The 26,503-nt window shown below is 39.5% G+C and overlaps 2 protein-coding genes across 2 annotated transcripts; one reads left to right on the forward strand and one right to left on the reverse strand.

The window, feature by feature from the left end:
- LOC121485336 (amine sulfotransferase-like) lies at positions 1-26,503 on the forward strand. Its single transcript, XM_041745547.1, is given in 6 exon segments — positions 1-142; positions 17,203-17,411; positions 20,712-20,835; positions 22,385-22,479; positions 24,424-24,607; positions 26,382-26,503. Coding segments are annotated over 6 exon segments (876 nt in total).
- On the reverse strand, positions 5,942-6,208 carry LOC121485337 (ATP synthase subunit f, mitochondrial-like). The gene has a single exon (XM_041745550.1). The coding sequence runs from the start codon at positions 6,206-6,208 to the stop codon at positions 5,942-5,944; it is 267 nt and encodes an 88-aa protein (XP_041601484.1).

Genomic DNA, 26,503 nt, shown 5'->3' on the forward strand with positions numbered 1-26,503 from the left:
ATGGAAGACGGAGATGGATTTTTATTCAAATTTAAAGGATATTATTTTTATCGCAAAGGAATTGATATTGACTTTATAGAAAACTTAGATAATTTTGAAGTCAGAGAAGATGATGTCTTCATAATCACTTACCCTAAATCTGGTTAGTTCTATATTCTAATAGCTAATCTAAGAAATCAGATGATACTTTAATAATGTGGGAACTGTCTTTTTAGTAGTATTCTATATGGATATATACACTTCATCTACTAGATATCATGGTGTATTGAATTTAATATCCTATGAAATAAGGTCTTTTACAATGTAGCTACAAGTAATTTTTTTTAAGATTTTATTTATTTATTCATGAGACAGAGAGAGAGGCAGAGACATAGGCGGAGGGAGAAGCAGGCTCCTCACAGAGAGCCCGATGTGGGACTCAATCCTGGAACCCCGGGATCGCACCCTGAGCCAAAGACAGACACTCAACCGCTGAGCCACCCAGGCGTCCCTACAAGTTATTTTTGATGTAGACAAGGAAATGGAGAAAATATTGAAGTAGATATTTTAAAGACACCCTATCAAACACTAAATTGCTAAATTGGGCTGGGAAGGCTGCAGAAATATTTATCATTTAGAAAGTTGGGCAGCCCGGGTGGCTCAGCGGTTTAGTGCCGCCTTCAGTCCAGGGCGTGATCCTGGAGACCCGGGATCAAGTCCCACATCGGGTTCCCTGCATGGAGCCTGCTTCTCCCTCTGCCTGTGTGTGTGTGTGTTGTGTGTGTATGTGTCTCTCTCTCTCTGTGTGTGTCTCTCATGAATACATAGATAAAAATCTTAAAAAAAAAAAAAAGAAAGCTACCTTGAGCTATAGTTGAAGTTGTATTTAATAACCAAGTTCATGAGAAGGAGGAAATTTAACTTATACTAATTATCACAGTGTGTAATAATCCTCAATTATTTGGGTCTTATTTTGCTAGAGCACTCAGAAAGGACCAAAACATACATACATGTATACAATGCATATATATATAAATGTGTGTGTATATACATGCATGTCTATTCAAGTCCTTTATCCATGTTTTAAGTGGGTTTCTGTAATCTTTATTATTGTGTTATATGACTTGTTAATATATTTTGGATATTAACCCCTTATTTGATAAATGACTTACAAATATTTTTTTCCTTTTAATGCTGCCTTTTCATCTTGTTGATAGCTTTCTTTGCTGTACAGAAATGTTTTTTGAGTTAGGCTCAAAAGATGGACACATTAAAGATGTGTATTAGAAAAATATATAATTAGCACATTAAATCTGTGGTTTCATGAATATCACTGCTTTGGATAAAAGTGAAATCAATAGCAATGTTACACCTAAGACTATGTCAAGAAAAATATTGAGTAAATAGTACGGGAGGGCAAGTTGGAAGTGCTTATTCAAAACAAAAATATAAATAGCTGAGGACTCTGCAATTGAACTTCTGGGAAACAACCCTGGGTAAATATATATATATATATATATATATATATATATATATATATATACACACACACACACACACACACATACACATATATATATACACACACACACATATATATATACATGAACACACACACACACACAAACATACACACACACATAATCTTCCAACGTGGTGATTTGTAATAGCAAAAGCAGAAAACAGTCTTAACTAGCCAGCACAAAAGAAACAGGTAAGACGTGGTAAAGTCATATGATGACACTCAATATGGCAGTTACAAAGGATGAGTTGAACCTACTTTAGGAAAAACAGCATGCATAGACCTCAAAAACATTGTTAAGCAAAGAAAGCAAATTGCAGGACTCAATATAACATTTGTATTAAACACACAATAATGTTTTCAAATTACTCATATATGTAAAAGTCTTAAAAAGAATTTAGATGGACGTACAACAAACATAATAGCATATTAGAGAGTTGGAAGGCAATGATAGTCAAATGAGGCTAGCTTTACTTATAAATCTAATTTCTTAGAGAATGGATTTATGTGTCACTTGAGTAGTTAGAACTGATTTCACATTTGAAAAACAAAAATGCAGTATACAATCAGGACAAAGTGATGGTCTGACAGTGCATGAACAAGTAAAGGCTGACCTCATGGCTGCAAGCTGTGCTGCCTCTGCACAGTTCCTGCAGCTGACAGAGTTAGTTCCCAAAAGGATCTTCATACACATTTGGCCTGGATGTGCTCCAGGCTATCTCTCTCCTACTTCCTCACTACCCAAGTTGGGACCAGGCACCTGGATACCATACATGTTTGAAGCTGTAGGCTTCTTCACGCCTTTCACCATCCAGGTAAATCCCATTGGTGCCCTGGAATTCTCTCAATAACCAAGACATTTAGCATCTCCCAGATTTGGAGGCTCCTTCTGTCCCCAACAATTGGGATCAGAGCTCTCAGGGGTCCAGGGATGAGAAAGCTTGTATTCTGATGGGTTAGCACCTAGTGGGCTCCAAACAGGGATAAGATCCTCAGTGAGGAGCTTGACATCATTAAACCCTATGGGGTAGGTCATATTGTTAGCCTCATTTTACAGATGAGAAAACTGAGGCATAGAAAGGTCAAATGACTTGCCCAACATCAAACTAGTGAGTGATTAATAAAAGGGACTAGAAACCACAACTGTCTGTCCTCAGAGCCCAACCAAATCCTACCAGTTTGTCAAGGTTCAGCTCAGGAAGCCTGGAGGTGATCATCCTCTTCTCTAATTCAAAGTATGCATAAATATGATTTAGCTGACTGTGGGAAACAATGAACCCACTGCATTTCCTCAGTAGTAGGGTAGAGATCATGTCTGATTCTGCTCTATATTTCTAGAATAGAGCCTGACAAATAGAGGGTGCTCAATATATGTCTAATGAATGCACAAATGTATGAAAACACGAATGAGTGATTAAGGGCAATTTTGTCTGACTGATTCCTATGAGGTCCTGGATACCTTTGCCCAGCTCTGGGGTGCTGTAATACTGAGCTCTCTTGGAATCAAATTCAGCCTAGGATCCTTCTAAAATGAGTCTCCAATATCTTTATGACTTTGCAAACACACCCATATGTAAACATATGGACTAATATATACACACGCACATACTCCACACAAACAAGATGCAAGGGGCCCGACCCATGATTATGGTTGATGAGCAGGAGGTCTTGGAGGGGGCGAGGAGTGAGAAGGAATGGACAGATGGCCCTGTTCAGCTCAGATGAGCTCAGCACCTCATTGCAAAGGCCAAGGTGCTCACTGTAGCTCAGGAATTTTTGCCCCAGAGCTAACATCACCTCAATTCTACTTGGTACTTGAAAGCAGTGCCTGAATCCCATGACTCTACCAAACAGGGACAAGAAGTAGGGGAATGTTAGGGGCCAAATATTCAGAGATTGGGAGAGGGGCAGCTTAGGGATCCAGACAGAGCAGGAGGGCAGGAGGGCAGAAGTACTGCTACTGCTCATTGGAGTTGGGGTTGGCATCTGAGTACTTAGTGAGATCGAAGGTTAGGATTCTGCTGCTCACATAGTTCCCTTACTCAGGGCAGACTCCCATGAGGCTCTGAGCCTTGGTGTAGAACTCCTCCTTGAGAGAGATGACAATGGCCTGGAAGTTGCAACTTGATTGCTCCTTGATATAATTTGCTACCTTGCCAATGTCACTGCTATCCAGGGCAGCATCGATCTCATCCAGGATGAAAAAGGGGGCTGGCTTCTAGCTGTGAATGGCAATGAGCAAGGCCAGAGCTGCCACTCTTCTCCCCCCTCAACAAGTTCACCATAGGCCAGAAGCATTTGCCAGGAGCCATCAGTTGTAACTGATGCCATCCAAGTAGGGTTCCTAAGGGTTCTCAGGGCCCAGGAATGCCTGGGCACTGTTGTCATGGGATATGGCCTCATCGATCTCATCAGTGTTGGTGGCCACAGATTCAAAACAAGTGTTGAAATGGTCAAAGTGCTCCTTCTTGATCTGTTTGAATCCCTGCTTGGCTCTCTTGGCTTGCTTTTCAGTCTTCTCGCAGCTTATCTGAGGTCTCCTGTAACTTGCCTTGGACACTTTCCAGCTTTTCTATGGCTTTCATGTTAGGGGTAGCAATATGCTGGAGTACGCTCTGCTGCTTATTCAGCTCCTGCTGCAGTGTATTCATCTCCTGTTTGACCTCCTCAGCCTGGGTACCCTTCAGATCTTCACACAGCTCACCATAGTCAATCTCAGTGTGGGCCTCTCATGCAGAGACACTGGAAGTTCACTGGAAACCACTCACTGAATCCTCACCCTAGAGCTACCCTCTCCCTGACTAATGTCATCCATAGTGCTCTTAGACAGGGGTAACTTGATATCCTAGATTTGGCAAGTCTGTAGCATGTTATAGCAGTCACTGCGTTTCTTTCTTTTTTTTTTTAAGATTTTTTTTAAAGATTTATTTATTTATGACAGAGAGAGAGAGAGAGAGAAAGGCAGAGACACAGGCAGAGGAATAAGCAGGCTCCGTGCCGGGAGCCCGGCACGGGACTTGATCCCGGGACTCCAGAATCACAACCTGGGTCAAAGGCAGGAGCCAAACCTGCTGAGCCACCCAGGGATCCCCCTGGTCACTGCGTTTCTGTTCAAGCTTGGTCCCAATGGCTGTTACTTCCTTCTTTAAATGGGTCATTTCTTCGTTGGTGTCCCAGTTTCTTACGAATCTCCCCCATCTCACCTCAGAACTCTTAATCAGATGCTGATTCTTCAGGTCTTGTAGCTGGGCCATGGCCTCATCCGTGGTCTTTATGTGTCTTTGCTCTTCCTTCTTGAGCTCTTCTATCTCCTTTTCATCCTTTTTCACAGCCTGTTCCCACATGTTGTACAGAAGCTTTTTAGTTGATGTTCATGTTATCCTACTTGCTTATTTTTTGCTTTTGTTGCATTTGTTTATACCATCATATCCAACTCCCATAAAAAAGTCATTGCTAAGAGCAATGTTTTCCAATAGGAGTTTTATGCTCCAGGTCTTACATTCATGTCGTTAATCTGTTTTGAATTAATGTGTGTAGTGTGAGAGAGTGGTCCAGTTTCATGCTTTTGTATTTGGCTGTCTAACTTTTCCAACACCATTTGTCCCCATTGTATATTTTGGGCTCCTTTGCCATCAGTTAAGTGATAATGTGTTGGTTTATTTCTGGGACCTCTCTATTGTTCTATTTATCAATGTGTCTTTTTAAATGCCATACCCTGCTGTTTTGATATTATAACTTTGTAATATTATTTGAAACCTAGAAGTGTAATGCTTCAGGCTTTGTTCTCTTTTCTCAAAATTACTTCGTCTATTTGGGGTCTTGTTTACTTACAAACGAATTTTGGAATGGTTTGTCCTATTGTGAAAAATGCCATGGTAACATTGATAGGTATTGCATTGAATCTGTAGATTGCTTTTTATAGTATAGACTTTTTTTTTTGAAGATTTTTATTTATTTATTCATGAGAGACACACACACAGAGAGAGGCAGAGACACAGACAGAAGGAGAAGCAGGCTCCATGCAGGGAGCCCTACGTGGGACTCCATCCCAGGTCTCCAGGGTCAGGCCCTGGACTGAAGGTGGTGCTAAACTGCTGAGCCACCCCACCTGGGCTGCCCCTAGTATAGATATTTTAACAACGTTGTTTATTCTAATCCATGAGCATAGAATGTGTTTTATTTGTGTTTTCTTCAATTTATCAGTGTCTTACAGTTTTCAATGTACAAGTCTTTCACCTCCTTGAATATATTTATTCTTACATATTTTATTCTTTTTCATGCTATCATAAATGGGATGTTTCTTTTTCTTTTTCTTTTTCTTTTTTTTACCAGTCAACTTTTATTGGATATTAATTGTGAATTAGGCAGTGGAAGGATTCAAGGATGCCAGGCAAAAGTCATGGTCAGGAATGCCAAATGTGCTTTCATACTGGGCCTTCTTCAGTGGTACTTGTGAAGCCGTTCATGTGTGAGCTCCTTGTAAGAACGACAGTAGTTGAAAAGCACACAAGCAACCAGCACCATAGAAATCCCAGCAACACCCCCTTCCTTCACATTGATATACTTGTTGTAATACCGGTAGTAACCTCTTTGAAATGCTCCAGCACTGCCCTTAGGGGTGAGGTCCCGCATCAATATCCAGCCTGGCAGCTCTCCTACTTTCACCTCCATGAGCTTCTTTTCTTTCACTGGTATGGATGACCCCATCTTGGAGTCCTCAAATGGGATGTTTCTTAATTTCTCTTTCTGATAGTTTGTTATAATTGTGTTGAAATGCAACTTATATTTATATCCTGATTTCATATCCTGCAAATAAAAAATTCAAATGGATCGTTTATTAGTCTTAAAAGTATTTTTGAGAGAGTCTTTAGGGCTATCTATATACAATATCATTATCATCTACACAGAGAGATAGTTTTATACTTCATTTGCAATGTGGATGTGTTTTCTTTCTTTCTTTTTTTTTGCCTAATTGCTCTCTTAGGATTTCCACAAAAACTACTGAGAATGGGCATCTTGATCCTGGTTTGATCTTAGATGAAAGATTTCTGTTCAACTTTGGATATAATGGTATCTGTGAGCTTGTCATAAATGGCATTTTGTAAGCTGACATATGTCCTTCCATACCCATTCTGTTGAGACTTTTTGTCATGAATGGATGTTCAGTTTTCTCAAATACTTTTTCTGCATCAATTGGATGATAATAAAGTTTTTATGGTTCATTTTGTTGATGTGGTATATCATCCTGATTTGTGGATGTCGACTCATCCTTGTATCTCTGGAATAAAGAGTACCTGAGAATGGTATATGGTTCTTTGAATGTATTTTGTTTTAATTTAATGTTTTTATTTAAATTCTAGTTAGTTAACATATACTGTAATGTTAGTTTCAAGAGTAGAATTTAGTGATGTCCCATCACATGACCCTTAGTGCTCATCACAATACGTACCTTAATACCCACCACCCATTTAACCCATTCTTCCTCTACGTTCCCTCCAGCAGCCCTCAGTTTGTTCTCTGTAGTTAAGAGACTGTTTTATGGCTTGCCTCTCTCCCTTTTTCCCCCTCTATGTTAATCTATTTTGTCTTTTAAATTCCACAATATGAGTGAAATCATATGATATTTATCTTTCTCTGACTTATTTTGCTTAGCATAATACACTCTAGCTCCATCCACATTGTTGCAAATGGCAAGATTTTATTGTTTTTGATGGCTGAGGAATATTGCATTGTTTATATATATATATATGTGTGTGTATATATATTACATCTTCTTTATGCATTCATCAGTTAACAGACGTTTGGGCTCTTTGCATCATATGGCTATTGTTGATAATGCTGCTATGAACATGGGAGAGCATGTATCCTCTTATTTCAGGATTTTTGTATCCTTTTGGTAAATACCTGGTAGTGCAATTGCTGGGCTATAGGGTAGTTCTATTTTTACCTTTTTGAGGAACTTCCATACTGTTTTCCAGAGTGACTACACCAGTTTGCATTCCCACCAATGGTGCAAGAGTGCCCTCTTTTTCTGCATCATTGCCAACATATATTGTGTCCTATGTTGTTAATTTCAGCCATTCTGATAGGTGTGTGGTATTATCTCATTGTGGTTTTGATTTGTATTTCCCTGATGCTGAGTAATTTGGGGTATCTTTTCATGTGTCTGTTAGCCATCTAGATGTCTTCTTTGGAATAATATTTATTCATGTCTTTTGCCCATTTCTTGACTGGATTATGTGTTCTTTGGCTGTTGAGTCTGATAAGTTCTTTATAGATTTTGGATGCTAACCCTTTATTGTATATGTAATTTGCATAAATCTTCTCTTGTTCTGAAGGCTGCCTTTTAGTTTTGTTGACTGTTTCCTTCACTGTGCAGAAATATTTTATCTTGATGACGTCCCTATAATTCAGTTTTGCTTTTGTTTCCCTTGCCTCCAGAGACACATGTAGTAAGAAGTTGTCTTGACTGATGTCAAAAAGGTTTCTGTCTTTGTTCTCCTCTAGGATTTTGAAGGTTTCCTGTTTCAAATTTAGGTCTTTCATCCATTTGAATTTATTTTTGTGTATAGTGTAAGAAAGGGTCCAGTTTTATTCTTCTGCACGTGGCTGTTCAGTTTTCTCAGCACTATTTGTTGAAGAGACTCTCTGATTGTCTTTTTTCTGTTGGATGTTCTTTCTTGTTAGGTTGAAGATTAGTTGACCGTATAGTTGTGAGTCCATTTCTGGATGTTCTGTTCTGTTCTATTGATCTATGTATCTGTTTTTGTGTTGGTACCATATTCTCTTGATCATTACAGCTTTATAATATAACTTGCCATCCAGAATTGTGACCTCTCCAGGTTTGTTTTCCTTTTTCAAGATGACTTTGGCTGTTTGGGATCTTTTGTGGTTCCATACAAATTTTAGGATTGTTTGTTCTGGCTCTGTGAAAAATGCTGTGGTATTATTTATGTATTGCATTGAATGTGTATATTGTTTTGGGTAGTATAGACATTTTAACTTTATTCTTCCCATCCACGAACGTGGAATATTTTTCCATTTCTTTGTGTCTTAGTTTTTAGCACACAAATCTTTTACCTCTTTAGCTAGGTTTATTCCTAGGTATCCTACTGATTTTGGTGCAATTGAAAATGGAATAGATTCCTTGATTTCTCTTTCTGCAGCTTCATATTTGGTGTATAGAAATAGAAATGCTGATTTCTATGGTGTATAGAAATGTTGATCTTGCATCCTGTGACTTTACTGAATTTGTGTATCAGTTTTACCAACCTTTTGGTGGAGCCTTTTGGGTTTTCTACATAGAATATCATTTTGTCTGTGAAGATTGAAAATTTGACTTCTTTGGTGATTTGGATGCCTTTTATAACTTTTTGTCATCTGATTACCAAGGCTAGGACTTCTAGTACTATGTTAAGTAACAATGGTGAGAGTGAGAATCCCTGTTGTGTTCCTGACCTTAGAGGAAAGCTCTCAATTTTTCCCCTTTGAGGATGATATTAGCTGTGGGTTTTTTATATGTCATTTATAATGTTGATGTATTTTCCATCTATCCTTACCTTGTTGAAGGTTTTTATCCAGAATTGATGCTGTATTTTGTCAGATACTTTTCTGCATCTATTGAGAGATCATGTGATTCTTTCTCTTTCTTTTATTAATGTGGTGTATCACATTGATTGATTTGCAAATATTGAACCACTTTTGTAGCCCATGAATAAATCTCACTTGATCATAGTGAATGATTCTTTTAATGTACTCTTGGATTCAATTCACTAGCATTTTGTTGAGAATTTTTACACCCATGTTCCTTAGGGATATTGGCCTATATTCTCTTTTTTAGTGGGGTCTTTGTCTGGTTTTGGAATCAAGGTAATGCTGGCCTAGTGGAATGAGTTTGGAAGTTTTCTTTCCATTCCTATTTTTGGAATAGTTTGAGAAGAATAGGTAATTAATCCTTCTTTAAATATTTGGTTGAATTTCTTTGGGAAGTCATTTAGCCCTGGACTTTTGTTTCTCTTCTCAAGCAGAGTTTTGCTTACTGATTCAATTTCTTTAGTCGTTCAAATTTTCTATTTCTTCTTGCTTCAGTTTTGGTAGTTTTTATGTTTTTAGGAATGTATCCATTTCTTCCTGATTACCTAATTTGTTGGCATATAATTTTTCATAATATTGTCTTATGTTTCTAATTCTGTGGTGTTGGTTGTGATGTCACCTCTCATTTCTGATTTTATTTATTTAGGTCCTTTATCTCTCTCTCTCTCGATAACTCTGGTTAGTGCTTTATCAATTTTATTAATTCTCTCAAGGGACTAGCTCCTGGTTTCATTGATTTGTTCTAGTGAGGTTTTTGTTTGTTTCTATATCACTTATTTCTTCTCTAATCTCTATTTTTTCCCTTCTTCTGTTGGCTTTAGGATTCATTTGTTGTTCTTTTTCTATCAATACTTTAGGGGTTAGGTTATATTGTGTATTTGAGATTTTTCTTGCTTCTTGATGTAGTTCTGTACTGCTGTATACTTCATTCTTATGTCTGTTCTTATGTCTTCATTCTTTTGTCTGTTTCCCACTCTATGTCTTCATTCTTATGTCTGTTTCCCACTCTGCTGCATCCTAAAGATTTTGGACTCTCCTGTTTTCAATATCATTTGTTTCCATGTACTTTTTATTTATTCTGTAATTTCCTGGTTGACCCATTCATTTTTTAGTAGAATGATCTTTAACCTCCATGTGCAGTGGTCTTTGCAAATTTTTTCCTGTGGTTGACTTCAAGTTTCATGATATTGTGGTCAGAAAATATTCATGGTATGATTTCACTCTTTTTGTACTTAATAAGCCTGGTTTATGACCTATTATGTGATCTATTCTGGAGAATGTCCCATGTGCACTCAAAAAGAATGTGTATTCTGGTGCTTTAGGATGAAATATTCTGTATCTGTTAACTTCATCTGGTCCAATGTGTCATTGTTTCTTTGTTGATTTTCTGTTTAAATAATCTATCCATTGATGTAAGTGATGTGTTAAAGTCTCCTATTACTGTTGTATTATCATTGATGAGTTCCTTTGTGTTTATTATTAAATGTTTTATATATTTGGGTGCTCTAGGTTGGGGGCATAAATATTTATAATTGCTTGATCTTCTTGGATAAAACTCTTTATAATATAGTGCCTTTTTAAATCTCCTTTTACAGTCTTTGATTTAAATCTACTTCTGATAGAAGTATAGCTACTCTGCTTTCCTTTTGACATTTGTTTGCATGATGAATGTTCTCTCTCCCTTCACTTTCAATCTGCAGGTGTCTTTAGATCTAAATGAGTGTCTTGTTGGCAGCATATACATGGGTCTCGCTTTTTTATCCATACTGACACCCTTTATCTTTTGACTGGAGCATTTAGTCCATTTACATAGAAAGTAATTATTGACAGATATGAATTTAGTGTCACCTTATTACTTATTTCAGTGTTGTTTCTGGATATTTTCTCTGTTCCTTTCTAGTCCATGTTTGCTTTTGGTTTTTCTTTCCCCTTCATTGAGTCACATTCATATTTCTCACAGAGCTGGGTAGTGGTCACAAACTCCTTAGTTTTTGTCGGTCTGGAAAATACTTTTTATCTCTCCTTCTATTGTGAATGAAAGCCTTGTTGGATAGAGAATTCTAGGCAGCATATTTTTCCCCTCCAGCACATTGAATATGTCATATCACTCTCTTCTGGTGTGCTAAGTTTCTGTGGATAGATCTGCTGCTGACCCTATTTGTGTTTCCTTGTGAATTATGAATTTCTTTTCCCTTTGTACTCACAGGATGTTTTCATATCTCTATACTTTGCAAATTTAACTATATATTTTGGTGTTCACCTGCTTTTGTTAATTTTGGTGTTCACCTGCTTTTGTTAATTTTGATAGGAGTTCTCTGTGCCTCCTTGATTTGGATATCTGTTTCCTTCCCCAGATTAGGGAAATTTTCAGGTCTAATTTCCTTAAAAACTTTCTGCTCCTTTTTTTCCCCCCTCTCTTCTTCTGGGACTCCTATGATATGAATGTTATTATGTTTTATGGAGTCTCTTAGTTCCTAAGCCTGCATTCGTGATCTAATACTTCTCTTTCTCTCTTCTTTTAGCTTCATTATTTCTATAGTTTTATCTTTGATATCCTTTATTTGTTCCTCTGATTCTTCCATGTTTGTGGTCATTAAATCCATTCGGTTTCAAATCTCAGTTATTGCATTTTTCATTTTTGTCTGACTATTTTTTAGATCTTCATTCTCTGTGGCAAGGGACTCTCTGATGTCTTCTATGCTTTTTTTTAAGTTCAACTAGTATTATTAAAATTATTGCTTTAAATTTTTCATCAAGCATACTACTCATGTCAGTTTCGATTAAATCACTGGGCATGTTCTTTTCTTGTTCTTTCTTTTGGGATTAATTCCTCCATCCTGGCATTTTGTCCAGGTCTCTGTCTTTTATTTTGTGTTAGGAAAGCCTATTAGTTTTCCTGCTGCTGAGAGTAATGGCGTTATAAAGAAGAGATCATATACTGTTCAGAGCCTGACACGTCAAGAAGTGTCTCTGGCATATACTGTGTGCACTCTATGGCTATGTTTTAGGTGCTCTTTCCCTCAGGTCCTGTTTAGAGTTTCTCTTTGCCTACAGTAGGGAGTGTTGAAACTTGACCACAGTGTGGTGGGTTTTAGGATTGTGCTGTGGTCTACTTGTTAAAAGACATGTGATGCATTTTCCACTAGAGCTGAAGGTTTATTTTCTTTTTTTTTTTATTTTTATTTTTATTTTTTTTTGAACTGAAGGTTTAGTCAGTTCCCTATAGTCAGTAGACATTGTGCCTGCAGAGGGTTTCTCCTAGTCTTCTGGGGGACAGGCCCACAGCTCCTGTTCTCAGGCAAACTTACCCTAGTTGAGCAGTGCCTGCAGGTGCGAGGGGATGGGCCTTGTGGTAGTGGTTTAGGCTGTCATTGTTGGACCTGTGCTGCTTACTGAAATTAGTTTATGGTGAGGGGTAGGAGAGAGAAATGGCATCAATCCCCTCCCTCATCCCAGAGAAGGGAGTTGAAGCTTGCTACTGTCTGGGAAGCCCTCACAGAAGAATGAACAATCTCCCCTCATGTGTCCCAAGCATCCCTAGATTCTTGCCTTCACCCTGTCTGTGTCCAGGCTGGCTGCCCACCTGGCAGTGCAATGCACCTGTGTTTTATTCCAGGCAGGTCAGGTGAGTTTTAAAACTTGAAACTTTAGGGAAGGTGTGTTGTGGACCTCCACTGATCCTCTGGGCGAGGGTCTTGCTGTGCTGGAAACGATGCAGGTCTGTCCCTAAAGTTCAAGAGCCGGGAGTTTGGGGTAAAGCCCAGCAAAGAGCCAGTGTCCAGGTTAGCTGCCGTCAGAAGGGGTCTGTGCCCTTGCTGAGCACTGGGGGAACGTTATGGCACCTGCCAGCCCTTTTGTCCCCAGCGAGACAATGCCATCTTTCTCAGATGCACTCCAGGAAGGGGGAACCATCTCTCCCAGGGAGTCCCATAGGATCATCAGGTCCTGCTGTCCACTTCAGGCCATCTGCCCTCTTCCACAGGAGCATTGCAGTGCCCACAGGGATCCAGACCAGCCAAGTCACAGACTTCCAATCCTCCAGTCTTTGAACCCTGCTGATTGTAAGCACTCACGAAAATCAGACTGCCTCTTTTTCCCAGTCACTGTGTGGGGAAATGTTTTCTTGTGAGATCACCTGTGTACTTCTCCCTCTCTCAATCTCTCTCTCTCCTGTCTCTGTGACCTGGTCTTTCCCACTCTGCAGCATTGGGGATCCTTTTCTCCCCCAAACCACATCTCTGCCTTCTACCTTTAATGATGTGGCCTCTTCTCTCCCTCATGTTGTGTGGTTTGTTCTTAGTCCTCATGCACCTGGAGAGCAAGGTTCTTGTCTTACAGAGTCAAAGAATGAATCTTGCAGAAAAGGGAGAGCAAGTAAAGGGATAGAGTTTTATTAAGCAAGGATATAGAAAAAGCTCTCAGGAGAGAGAGTGATGTAGTTTTAAATGTAGGTGACATATGATGTAGTGAGGTCTGGAGCCCACAGCCAAGAAGGAATTCTTGAGAGGTCTTTGGTGCAAAATGGTGGTTTTATTAAAGCAAGGAGGACAGCACCCCTGGGCAGGAAGACCTGCTGCCCTGGGGTTGTAAGGGGTGGCTGATTATATACTTGGGAGTTAGGAGAGGTAAGGAAAAGGGAGGTTTTCAAAAGAACTTTCATATGCTAAAGAGGACCTAGAAGATACTGGAGGCCTTGCCATTGTCAAGTTAAGGTTGTTTTTCCCTCTAGCAAGGCATTAACATGAAGACAGTTGGGAGCTTCCTGGAGTATGTGTGACATTACTCCATCACACATATTTCACCCAGTAATCGGGACAGGGAGAAGGTTGCAGGGTATCAGCTTGTGCTATGTCCTCATCTAGCCTTGTGCTGCCTCATCACTCAGATTGATTTCTTGTGTATTCAGAATGATTTTATATGTATCTAGCTGTGTTGGAGGAAGGAAGCAAACCTGGGTCCTCCTACTACTCTGCCATCTTAGGTCCTCCCTATTAATGTATTACTGAATTCAGTAGTTTCCTAATATTTTAACAGGGATTTTTACATCCATTTTCATCAAGATTCATGGCCTCTAATATTCCTTTCTTGTACTTGCCTTGTCTGGGTTTTGTCAGAGTAATTCTGGCTTTAAAATGAGTTTGGAAGTTTTCCCTTCTTTTCTAGCTTTTGAAGAGATTGTGAAGGATTGATATTAATTCTTCATCTTTCTATGTGTGTTAGAAAAAATACTTTTCATATTTTTACCAGAGTAACACTGGCTATTTGCTCTTCCTCCATATCACAGACATGTTCCAGCCTCAGGCTCTTTGCACTCACAGATTTTCTTTTCTGTAAAAACGTCTTCCTCTAGATGTGTACATGGAATACTCCCTTCGTTTGAGTCCTTACTTAAAAATTCATATTCGGGGATCCCTGGGTGGCGCAGCGGTTTGGCGCCTGCCTTTGGCCCAGGGCGCGATCCTGGAGACCCGGGATCGAATCCCACGTCGGGCTCCCGGTGCATGGAGCCTGCTTCTCCCTCTGCCTGTGTCTCTGCCTCTCTCTCTCTCACTGTGTGCCTATCATAAATAAATTTAAAAAAAAATTAAAAATTCATATTCTCATGATTGCATTTTGAATGGCTATATTAAAAACTCAGCCTCACCAAAAAACTCAAAATCTTCTCTGCTGCTCTAATTGCTCTCCACAAGATGATACTTATTACTTTAGAATAGGTCACATAGTTCTAAGAATCCCTTGGGCAAAGTTAATAGGTGACAGAAAGAGAGGAAATATTTGCAATGTTTACAATTAAGAAATAATTAATTATCTATGATACAGTAGGACTCCAAAACAGCAAGTGGGGGACAGCAATCTGAATTTTAAAAGAGCCAAACAAATGAGCTAAGATGTACAGAGAAAAACCACCCTCCAGCAATACCAACAAAAAAAACCCTCAAGTTAGTCAACAGTGGTGTATTAATTTACATCTACTAGGCTGTCAAACTTTGGAGGGGTGAATAACACTGAATGCTGTCATGGAGTACACAGACATCTGCATGCATTAGCATATTTCCCCTGAGAGAGAAGATCTCAGCAGCATCTCTGGAGAGCAATCTGCCAATCCCTGGACAACTGCAATACAGACCTAGCAGGCAATTCCTGCTTGAGTATTGTCTCCAAAATATCTTATGCTGGTGCATAGGGGAACATGAGTGAAGGTGTACACTGCAGTGTTGTTTGGGGTGGGGTGTCCGTCGGGAGAACGTGGACAGGTCAGTGTGGGGGTGCAACCCTGAAACATAGTCTCTTTTAGACACAATGGATCAGACATCATAGCATATAAATGAATGTTAAACTACAGAGTACAGTGAAAGAGGAAGAGATGCCCATCCACTGAAAATACAAACACATACAACAAGGCATATTTGATAAGAATACATTCCAGCAAAGAAACAACTTTAAATACCAAAGCCTGCCTGTCTGTGGTTTGAGTAGGGGTAGGATGGAACAGGAAATGAGATAAAGGAATAAACAGATGACAGAAGGCCTGTAGTGAATCAGTGATGTTAATATATCACGAACTGAAGAGAAAAGTTTAGTATCCCATTATGCTAACAGCTGACTAACAGATAGTCCAAGAAAGAGATAAAGGAAAGGAGGAAGGCAGTGAGGAAGGAAGGAAAGGGAAAAAGAAAGGATAGAAGGAAGAGAAAGAATGGAAGGTAGAAGAAAGAAAGAAAGAAAGAAAGAAAGAAAGAAAGAAGACAGATGAACACCATGTGGAAAGGGGAGTGGGAGGAAAAGCTTAAGACATTTGAAGTTTTGAATCTGTGCAGAGATTTTTGCATCCTCTTATTGAGTCTCTAGAACTATGGCATGATACCTCTTTGCCACTCTAAAGCTACAATCCCTCCTACAGAAGCAGTGTCTGTTATCTGGGAAAAGTGAAAGGATGTAAGAAAGCCTTTTAGAAAAAAAAAATAGAAAAAAAAATAAAAAAAAATAAAAAAAAAAAAAAAAAAAAAAAAAAGAAAGCCTTTTAGAGCCTCCTAACAGTTTTCACTGAGTTTGAGCTCCAGCTGTGGTAGCATGTAGGCCCATGTGGTCTTGGTCTTCCCCGGGCAACACTGGAGGACTACAACCACCAATATTAAGGTACTGGAAGGATCTGATAAGGTGCACACCACCTGCAACTGCCAGCAAGGGATGTGTGCCCAACAATGATCTTGCTCGCTGGGGGCTGCTACTTAGCATGGGTGATTGGAGAGTCTTGTGAAGGAAGCCAAAGATGAGAACTGACCAGGGGAGAATGGGTTTTCTCATTTCAGAAGTTGATTTGAATCTTTCTGGGACTTGTGATTTTTTGATGGGAGAAGTCTTTGTAAAGCATTGCCTGGATATGTCAGAAGCATGACCTTTATAGTCCCATATATGAAGCATTGCAAATGAAGTGTAAGGAACTAAAGCAGGCAATTACACCCACATATTTTGTGACAAATGTTCACTCTAATTGGAATGAAGTGAAAGAGTCATCATAAAAATCTGTCACATCCCACTTAAAGCAGAAGGTCTAACTTTAGGCATCATCTTTCCATTCCCATCTCCATGTGGGTGTCCCAGGGCCTCCTTTAGGGGTTCATAATGAACATTCTTTCCTTAAGTAGCCATCATGGGCACAGACAAACATGGGAAAGGGGGGAAAGATGGAAAGTACTCTTCAGTGAAATTCCTTTTTTTTCTTTTCTTTTTTTGTTTTTTGTTTTTTGCTTTTGCTAATATTGGCTCATTGGCTTCTAGGAGTGGAGTTGGGAGGGAAATAGGGAGGCAGCCATAGACGATATTTTATAAGTCCTGTATATGAAGCAGAAGGAAGGACAGAAGAGTCAAAGAATAAATGTGTGGGACAAATGCCCATGGAGTTTCAAATGGAGCATCTCCTGAAACAGAAAAATAAAGGCAATGTTGTTTTCTTTTACCCATACTGTACTTTAGATATATTAAAAATTCCAATCCAATAAACTTACCATTTACTTATGATAATTGCAAGCTCTGATTAAAAATTGAGACATATCTAACATTTTGGAGGAATTTGTGCAGCATTGAAAACAAAATTATTTCTCTTATAGGAACTGTCTGGCTTCAGCAGTTATTAAGTCTGATTTATTTTGAGGAACATCACAGAGGCACTGGAAAACTGCAAGCAGTGGATCAGGTCCCCTTCTTTGAGTACAACTTTTGACAATTGGATTTTGGGAAAAGACCATCTCCTCGTCTCTTCTCTACCCACCTCCCATACAACTTGGTTCCAAGTGGGCTGAAGAACAAAAAAGGCAAAGTAGGAAATAGACTCTGACTGCTGAAAGATAATTGCTCTTTTTCATGATTTCATTTTGTTTCACTTCATCAACACTGTGCACTCATCCAACTGTTCACAAATATGGCTATTTCCAAACTTTAAATTTCAATAGCCATCTGAGGTCTTATCTACAGTATCTGATTTGTATCTTGCACCATTTCTTTTCCGATTATAAAAGTAATACAGACATTCAAAAAGGAAAGAATAGATATGTGTGCTTTTAATTTGCTTGACAGACTGTATTAAAATACCATATATATTATATATTATATAATTATATATCCTTTCATTTTTTACAACTGTAGTACCAAGTATATATAAAATGCTAGCAGTTCCTTTTTCTTGGCTCTGTGTGCCCTCCCTGCTTTCTTTTCACACTTCACCTATTCTTCCTACTTTCTGTTCAAATGTACCTCATTCCTTGGAATTGCAAGGGAACCTCAGAGCAAATCATTGATCTCTACTGAGTGTATTTCTCTCCCTCTCCCTGGATCAGTCACCTCCACTCATTGATAATTTCAGCTCTTGACTCATTACCTTCCTCTCTACCTCTACTCCTGTCACTCATGGGAGTGTTTCAAAGTTGATGTGAATGGTCTTCTGCAGTGCCAGACAAATGTGAGCCAAACTGCCCCTGAGGGGTCACCAGGAAGGAGCCTTCTCAGGGTCATGCAAGTGCAGGATTGCCTCCTTCATGTTTAGGCTCTGCACTGGCCACCCATACCCCTATCCCCACCAGACCTCTCGGTGTGGACTTCACCTCCAGTGAACTATTCCTCTGCCAACCTCCAGGGTTTATAAATGTGTTATAAACCTGCCTTTCTTTATGATACCATTTGCCACCTGATGCAATACATACTTACCTGTTTATTTACTGTCCGGTTCTGGCTGGAGTACAAACCCATGAGAGAGATGGAGTTGGAAGTGCACAGAACAGTGTCCAGCAAGCATTAGAGTTGAATAAATGAACAAAGGGATTACCAGTGATTGTTCTAACTTGAATCCTGACTTCAAGCACCTTGTTATCTGAGTGCTGCCTCCTTTTCCTCCTACTCCTTTCAGGTATCTCTTGCAGTGACCTGTCAGCACATTCAGATCTCCAATTCCCTCCCCCTCCATTCTGTCTCAACACACACCCCACCCCCTCTCTCACATATCCTCAATTTCTCCTCACCCACCAATGACCCCATATTTTGCATTCAAATCCCCTTTGCCTCAATTCCCTTGCTCCATTCAACTCTTATGGTCAGCTTCTAACCGCTAAGTCTGGTGAAACCCAATTATTGTATATTCGGGGTGTTCATGAACTGGTAGTGTGGGAAGAAAAAACAACGCACTTAAAAGTTGTATCTTCTTTTTCTTTTTATGACCTTGATGCTCAAATTTTACTTTTAAAAAAAGTGTTTTGCTAAAAAAAAAAAAGTTTTGCTTTCACCGTTACCAAAATGACCATTTGCTACTGTCTTCATCTTCTCAAAATTCAATAACATTCTGTTCCACCTATCCCAGTAAAAGGGTCACAATAAACTGAATTCCCACTCAATGACCTCCACATCCCAAACCTCCACTCCCTGCCTTCCCTCCTTAAGAAGAGGAGTGGAATGTGTTGATCATTTTTGTTTTCAGTATATATCTGCCCTCTCCTTATTGTTTGGATCCCTTTCTAGATCTGTTTTATCTATCCAACTGTTTTGCAGATGACAGACATTTTGTCCCCATAGGATATTTGGAATATTTGGAGCATTTTTGGCTAGGGTATTGATGCTACTGATCTTTGATGGGTTGAGTTCCAGCATGCTGTTAAATGCCCTATGATGCTTAAAGTCATCCCAAAAACAGATTACTGGGGGAAAATGGCCATGTTTCCCACTGTGAAAAACTTGCTCTATCCTCAAAGATTTTGCTTGAGCAATACTGTTTCTTTTTTCATTCATTTCCATTGTCCTGGTGATTACAGGATCATTGCATTTGGCACATAACCAACTTTTAATGTGTCACGTTTTTACAGTAAAGCAAAACTTCTCTCACTCCATTTCCTCTATTATGTCTAAAGAGATCTCAAATATATCTATGGCCCCTGTTATCTAAACATGGAACTCAAATATCCAAATGCATTTTTTATTTTATCTCCAAACCACTGCTCTTCCAGGTTCCCTGTATTCATAAATGTGTAATCATCTACCTAAGAGGGTTAGGATCAGGACATGTGGCATAAGTGACTCATTTGTACCATTGTGCTTATGTCACTTTTATACAATCCTGTGGATTAATGACAAGAAGCCATTCTCAAAGCCAAAGCAGCAAGGGAATGAAAAGAACTTCTTCCTCCATGTTTAAGAAGACCTTTTATTTCATTACAGATACCAACCAGTGTTAACGGTTGTTTGGTATTATCAACCACTTTGTTCATATCAGTAAATCCCATGGGTGAAGGGTTCAGTGGGCTGACATGCATCAAGCTCATCTTCTAGCTTAAGGGTTGGCTCCAGGCAATGTACAGGGAGGCAGTAGGTGAATGAAAGCTTTTCCTATCATGAACCTAGATGTGACTCCCAAAGGAGTCACAAAATATATACATGCCATTATGAATATACAAACCTTAGGTTTCATCCAGGCCCCCTGACTAATAGCTATATACACGTTGAATAAGCGTGGGCTAGACAGCGATTGATGATATTTTGTATTCTAATGTCATTGAGTTGCTCAGCTGTTTTATGAATGCAAGTCTTCTGATTGGTTATAATAAACAGTTTTTAGAATGAATCCCATATTCCTTCAATGCCAAACATCCTGAAGTAACTTTAACTTCTCTGTGCAAAGTACTTGTACTTTACACTATGAAGATATATAAATAAGAACTATGTAAACCGTACACAGAAGGATGAAAAAAGACATTCTAAATTTTCTAAGATGATTTGAAAATATCTTAATATGCTTTTCTTATTGTTATATAATTTATAGCTATGGGGCATTTTCACATGTATTAGCTTGTTGATGTAGAGACAAGAGAATATTGCTGCTCTCTGTCAGGGTGAGTTAAGAAGAGGTACCATGTGAAGTGTGTCTTATGGAATAATTGAGAGTCACTAGGCCAATCATGAAAGGAAAGGCATTGCCAAGAAGGGAAAGCCCAAAATACAAAGAGGGCTGAGTATATACAGGATGTGGCTAGGAAAATGTAGAGTTAAAACAACAGGCTTCATCCAATTGGAAACTATTAGGGTAAAGCTCTGAGAGAATGAAAGCATCAGAAATAATGAATGCCTCCTTTCTTTCCAGATTATTTACATATACAGAAACCCTAAGGATGTTTTGTGCTCATATTTCCACTTTGGAACAAATGTGATATTACAAGTTACAAGTACCTTTGAGAGATTCATGGAACAATTTCTCGAAGGAAGAGGTAACTAAAATTTATAGTATAAGTATTAAGTTTGGTGTCCTGTAGTAAATTTTTAAGCTTAGTGAATTGGGCAGACGGAGAGTGAATGATGAAATAGATTCAAACAGGGTTCTGTAATCAATGTATCGAACCAGTTGGTAGGGCTGTCTGGGATGACAATGACCTGCCGTTGTTACAGATTTTGATTACTCCTGCTCCCTCTCAGGAGACTGTCAAGATTACAGGTACATCACCAGAGAATATTTACATCTAACCATGAAGAGAGTCTTTCACAAGCACACAGTTGTCTGGTCTAGCTCAGAGAGAAGCATCTCAATTGAGATCACAGGTTTGGAGCTTTGCACTGCATGTTGCAAGGGGCACCTCCCAGGAGCTCTATTTGACAAAGTTCTGTTCCATATTCCTTTCTTTTTAAAATTTTTTTTCTTAATTTTTTTTTTTTTATTTTTTGCCCATCTCTATGCCCAATGTGGGGCTCAAACTCACATCCTCAAGATCAAGAGTTACTTGATCCTTGATCCTTGAAACCTCAAGGATTGATCGTGGAAGGCGTCCTTTTTCCTTGTAGCTCACATTAGGCCTGTGTGTTTCCCTCAATATTTGTAGACGCTCCAGTCCCTAATACTATGATGGCATTTTGGTCCCTCCCCAGCCTGGGAAGGGGCCTTGCAGGGACCTCGCCCCCTCCCCCACAAAACAAAACAAATAAACAAGGAAATGTATGTTTCAGCACAGGCAATTTTCTTCTACTTCTGCTCCCCCCGTTTCTAACACCTTCAAACTCGGATGCGGTGGAGCTCAGGCTAGGCCCTGGGACCAGCTCACTGGGCACCCAGGAAGGCCAGGCACAGTTGAGGCCAGGGTGGCCCCCTCTGCTCTCCCAACTGTCCCATCAGGGAAAGCAGAAGGCTGGGCAGGGAGCCCAGGGGCGATGCCACACCAGGAGCTTCCTGCTGCCCCTTTCCCGCCTTTATATAAATTCTCGGAATCACCTTTGCATAGAAAATAAAAGTGTTTGCTTTGTAAGAAAAAAAAAATGCTCTCCCCCATCCTAGGAGCCAGCCCCCCACATTTGTGTTCTGAGAAGCCAGTGGAACTGTTTGATCAGGAGCAAGGCCTGCAGAGGTAGAGATGATGATCTGGAACAGGAGAGTCAACTGGAGAGCTGAAGTGACTCATCAGGAAGACTTCTTGTTGCATGCAGCAGGCAAATAGCTCTAGGTGCCTTTGGACACTGTGGGAGGAGCAAAAAGGAGAGGATTCCTTTCTCTCTTTTCTGGTTTTGGTTTTTCTCTCCCCATGTTAAGATGATTTTCTGCCTGAATAAAATGCATTTTTAAGAGACTAATTTCTCCTTGAGTTAATCTAATTGTTTCCTAGGGGAAGGTGGATAGTGCTCCTAGAACCAGGTTCTAGGGAGAATTTGAAATTTACCAGCAGACTTCCTCTTCCTTCTTTGTTAGTAAAGATTCCTGTACCTCCTACGACTATAGCTTATTTTCAACCTGTTCAACAAATTTGCCTGATGGTGTATCTGTTTTTCCCACAGTTATAGGAAGCCTTTGGTTTGATCACATCAAAGGTTGGTATGAGCACAAAAGCCTCTTCAACATTCAGTTCATGATGTATGAGGAGATAAACAAGGTGAGAAACATGACATTAGTGACTTCACAGAAGCTGTAAAACAATTCAGCCTGGCTAAATGAGTTGATTGACTGTTCATATGTAGAACACCCAAAACATTATCAAATTTGAGATCCCAGATTAAGCATAATAGGAGATGTGTTTCCTACATCATTCCTGTAGTTTGCTTACCATGTTTTCATTTACAGTTAATTAACTGGAACTTTCTTTCCAAAAACCAGCTGTCATGAGGCACTGTCTATTTATCTATGTGGGCATGCATATGTTTGATTATTGTGAGCCAGATTATTGGTCGCTCTTGCAAGGGTTATGAAATCTATTTTCTGCATTATTCATTCTAGTAATCATCTAGATGTTATATTCATCATTCTGGGATGCATCTCATGGGAAACTTTAATCTTGTCTGTATTGTAGTTAAGTATTGTAAGAAAAATTAAATGAAATGTCTGTGTATGATTAGAAAGAATTCTGGAATACTACATCTGAAACTAAAGGATGTACTATATGTTGAGTTATTGAATTTAGCCAACTAAATGTTGACTTGAAAATTAAAAATAAATAATAAAAAAGAAAGAATCCAGCTTCTACTATAGTCAAATACTACTACAATATACTAGTATAATATACTAAGGCATACTACAAATGCCTTAAAACAGAAGAATTTCTATTGCTTATTGACCCAAACCCAGAGACAGCCTATCCTGATGTTGAGTGTGGCAGCTTAAACATGTTGTGAATGACTCAAGCATTTTCTGTCTTTCCTTTCTATCATATTTACTGTGACAACGATGTCTTCCCTCATAGTAGCAGGATGGTGATTATAGCTCCAAAGTCATGTCCTCAGAAGATAGAATTCATGGCAGAAAGAGAGCGAAGTGGGAGGAGAAGGGCTTTCTTGCCTTGCTTCGCTCCCATCTATTCTCTAGGAGGACAATCACTCTTTCAAACTTCTCTTTGACTTCATCTTTCTGACACAATTTGGGTCGTGTGACCACCCTAGGTGAATGTCTTGTAGAGGACAATGGGATTGCATGAGGATCTGGATCATTCCAGATCATTACTGGAAGGGGTCTGGGCACTGCTGCCAGAACACCATCAGGGATCTCTTAGCCGGGAAAGAAGAGAAAGAGTTGACAGGTAGGCAAGCATAAGGGCTGCCATGTGTTGAGTATTTGTCACTGGTTTCTGCTATACTTGCCCCAAGCTCAAGACACCAAGCCTACACTCTCTTGTTCAGTCTGTACCACCCACCAATGAGATATTCAGGTATGTGGCCGGCCTTGTAACCTCACTCACAATATGGCTTCCTCACTGCCTCCAGCCCCATTTCCCATCTTTCTGCTCCTAGGCACATGCCCAAGCTCCACAAGGGAGATTCAAATTCTGATAGTCCTGTGACCTGGAACCTCACACCTTCCATGCAACCACAACAGTGCATATATTTCCTTTCTTTTGTCCGGATTCCATACCTTCAGTTGGGCTATCTAGAAATTTCTAGATAATAACAAAAATTTCCTGTTTTTGCATTAATTCCCCAAACAAATTTCCCATCTTTGTTGAACATTTCTCCAAATTCTGTTATGGAATTACTCCTGCCCCTAGGTCTGTGTACTGAATTCCCAGCACCAAGTCCCAGCTGTGCCTCTCTTCTCTTGCACCATCATGTGGGCAGTGTCTGACATGTGGTAACTACTCCCCAAATACTTGCTGACTTACTTAAAATGAAAAATGAGCATCTGTAATGAAGCCAAATGTGCTCTAAAATAATGCACACTGAAGGATTAATTTACCAAGAAGAATAAGCAAGTCACTTCTTGTGGTCCAAGTCCATTTTTCTAGCCAACATAAGCACCTACATTTTTTATTTTTATTCTTAGCTGTGACCTTCGAGTAAGTCTTCTTTCTTATACTGTGCATAATTTATCATACTCTGATGTATTTCAGGATCTCAGAGGTTCTGTGTTAAAAATCTGCAAGTTTCTGGGGAAAGAATTGAGTGAGGAGAATATAGATGCTGTCATGACAAAGGCCACATTTGACAACATGAAGTATGACCCACTAGCAAATTATGATGATATAATCAAAACTGCATATGGAAAGAATGTAAAAGGTCATTTCCTTCGCAAAGGTGAGCTTGAACAGGAGGTTGAACAGCAAATGGCTGTGTTGTACTATGGTACAAAAGGACCAGTCTATCCTCTAAACTTGTAGGTGGACTTTCCTAACAGAACCCTCATGGGCCTGTTCATTTCTTAACAGATGATTTTCTATGATTTCTTCTTGGTGCTCTTTAGGAGACTATATTATTTGTTTCCTGGATGAATCTGATGAGTTACCTAAAATCACGAGGTCTTCTCCACGGCCTCTGAAAATCTACCAATACCTAGCACAATGTCTGCCACAAAACAGATGTTCATTTAGGTTTAGACTGCTTCCTCTCATTAGCATGGGCTCAGCATGTGATGATGAGGTAATGACGGGTCTGTTGGCTGTCACCGGCTGCTCTTCCATCTCTGTGATTTTTCCTAAACCTCCACCAGGACTGAATTAAGAACATACACTTGCTGTGCTTGTGTTCTTGGGCAGGACTATCACGTGTCCTCTAGTAAACTAGAATTTCACATCTGTAAAAAGTATAGGAATATCTCATTTATCATAATATATCCTCGGTGAGTGAGATTTTATAGAACTGATAAATTTGAACATGGTAAATTATTTTATTTTATACAATCATTCTACATTATATTTTATGATGTTCTAGCTTGGTACACGGAAAATCTATAAAACGGAATTATAGACCTCAATTTTGCACATAGGGTGCTATGCCTCTATGTCAAGTAGCAAGAAATTGTCACTTTGATTTCCTCAAGTTAGTATTTCCTTACTTAATCTCTTCATATGTATTTACCTGTTCAATTAAAAAAATATGAAACACTGGTACTTGAGAGCCTCCAGAAGTGGGGAAACACCTTCCCGTTATGCCCTGCACATCCTATTGTGGTGCAGATACAAAGCCCTCTTCAACTGCCATTGTCTTTGTGCTTGCAATTTCTTTCTCTCTGAAAAAAGAAAAATTTCTGTGCTTATATGTCTTTACACCCGAAAATGACAAACTGAAAGGGCTTAGAAAAAAATACAAGGAGCCAGATCTCCTGTGGAAATGAAGCACACCCCCATATGTTTACTGAGCACACAGGTGCGCTTTTCTCTTAGATGTGATCCCCTGGGCAGCATCTGCACGGACTTCAGCGCTCCTGCACTGCTATGGTTTATGATTCCAGTTGTGTTAATATTTCAGTTTTTTCAGTTGTCTGTATACAGTTCAGTGTGTGTGAAGATCAGTGTTTCTTTTCTTGCCTCTCCCTCTATCAGCCTGTGTCTGTCATCACGGCTCTGTGTTTACAAGTTTAAAGTAAGATTGTTGTGAACCTAAAGTGGGTGAAGAGGGAATCATTACAGGGCAGCCATTGTGAACTCTAGTTCCTTGGGCTACATTTTAAACATCTCTCTGAACTGCCAGGTCCTCATCAGTTATAAATCAGCTCATTGATACCTGATTTTATGGAAATTTTGCAGGACTTCTTTCTCTAAACTACCATAGCCCATGCTAGCCTGTAGCATAATACTGAACAAGCTGCCAGAGTTTTCTTCTTTTCCAGGTGTCTGCCAGCTGAGAAGTTGGGCTAATTATCTGACATTACAGCATAATTGCGAGGATGAATTTGTTTGCCCACTTGCCAGGAGGTGGGAGAGGGAAGGGGCAGGGCCGCGTTCAGGACTCACTGAGGCCTTAGTGGGGAGAGAAATCAAAATGCAAAAACTGTTTCTCCCAACAATGCTAAGGCATAATGCCCCTCTTCTCAGACTCTTCCCTGATGTAATTCCCTTGTTTTTCCTCCCAGGTACCATTGGAGACTGGAAAAATCACATGACTGTTGAGCAGAATGAAAGGTTTGACAAGATTTTCCAAAGGGAGATGAAAGATTTTCCCCTGAAGTTCATCTGGGATGTGAATGAAGACTAG

This window comes from Vulpes lagopus, chromosome 2 (genome assembly GCF_018345385.1).
Source record: "Vulpes lagopus strain Blue_001 chromosome 2, ASM1834538v1, whole genome shotgun sequence".
In the NCBI taxonomy this organism is placed as follows: Eukaryota; Metazoa; Chordata; class Mammalia; order Carnivora; family Canidae; genus Vulpes; species Vulpes lagopus.

Excerpts from the sequence above, each read along its gene's own strand:
- LOC121485337 (XM_041745550.1), bottom strand. The coding sequence starts at position 6,208 with ATGGGGTCATCCATACCAGTGAAAGAAAAGAAGCTCATGGAGGTGAAA.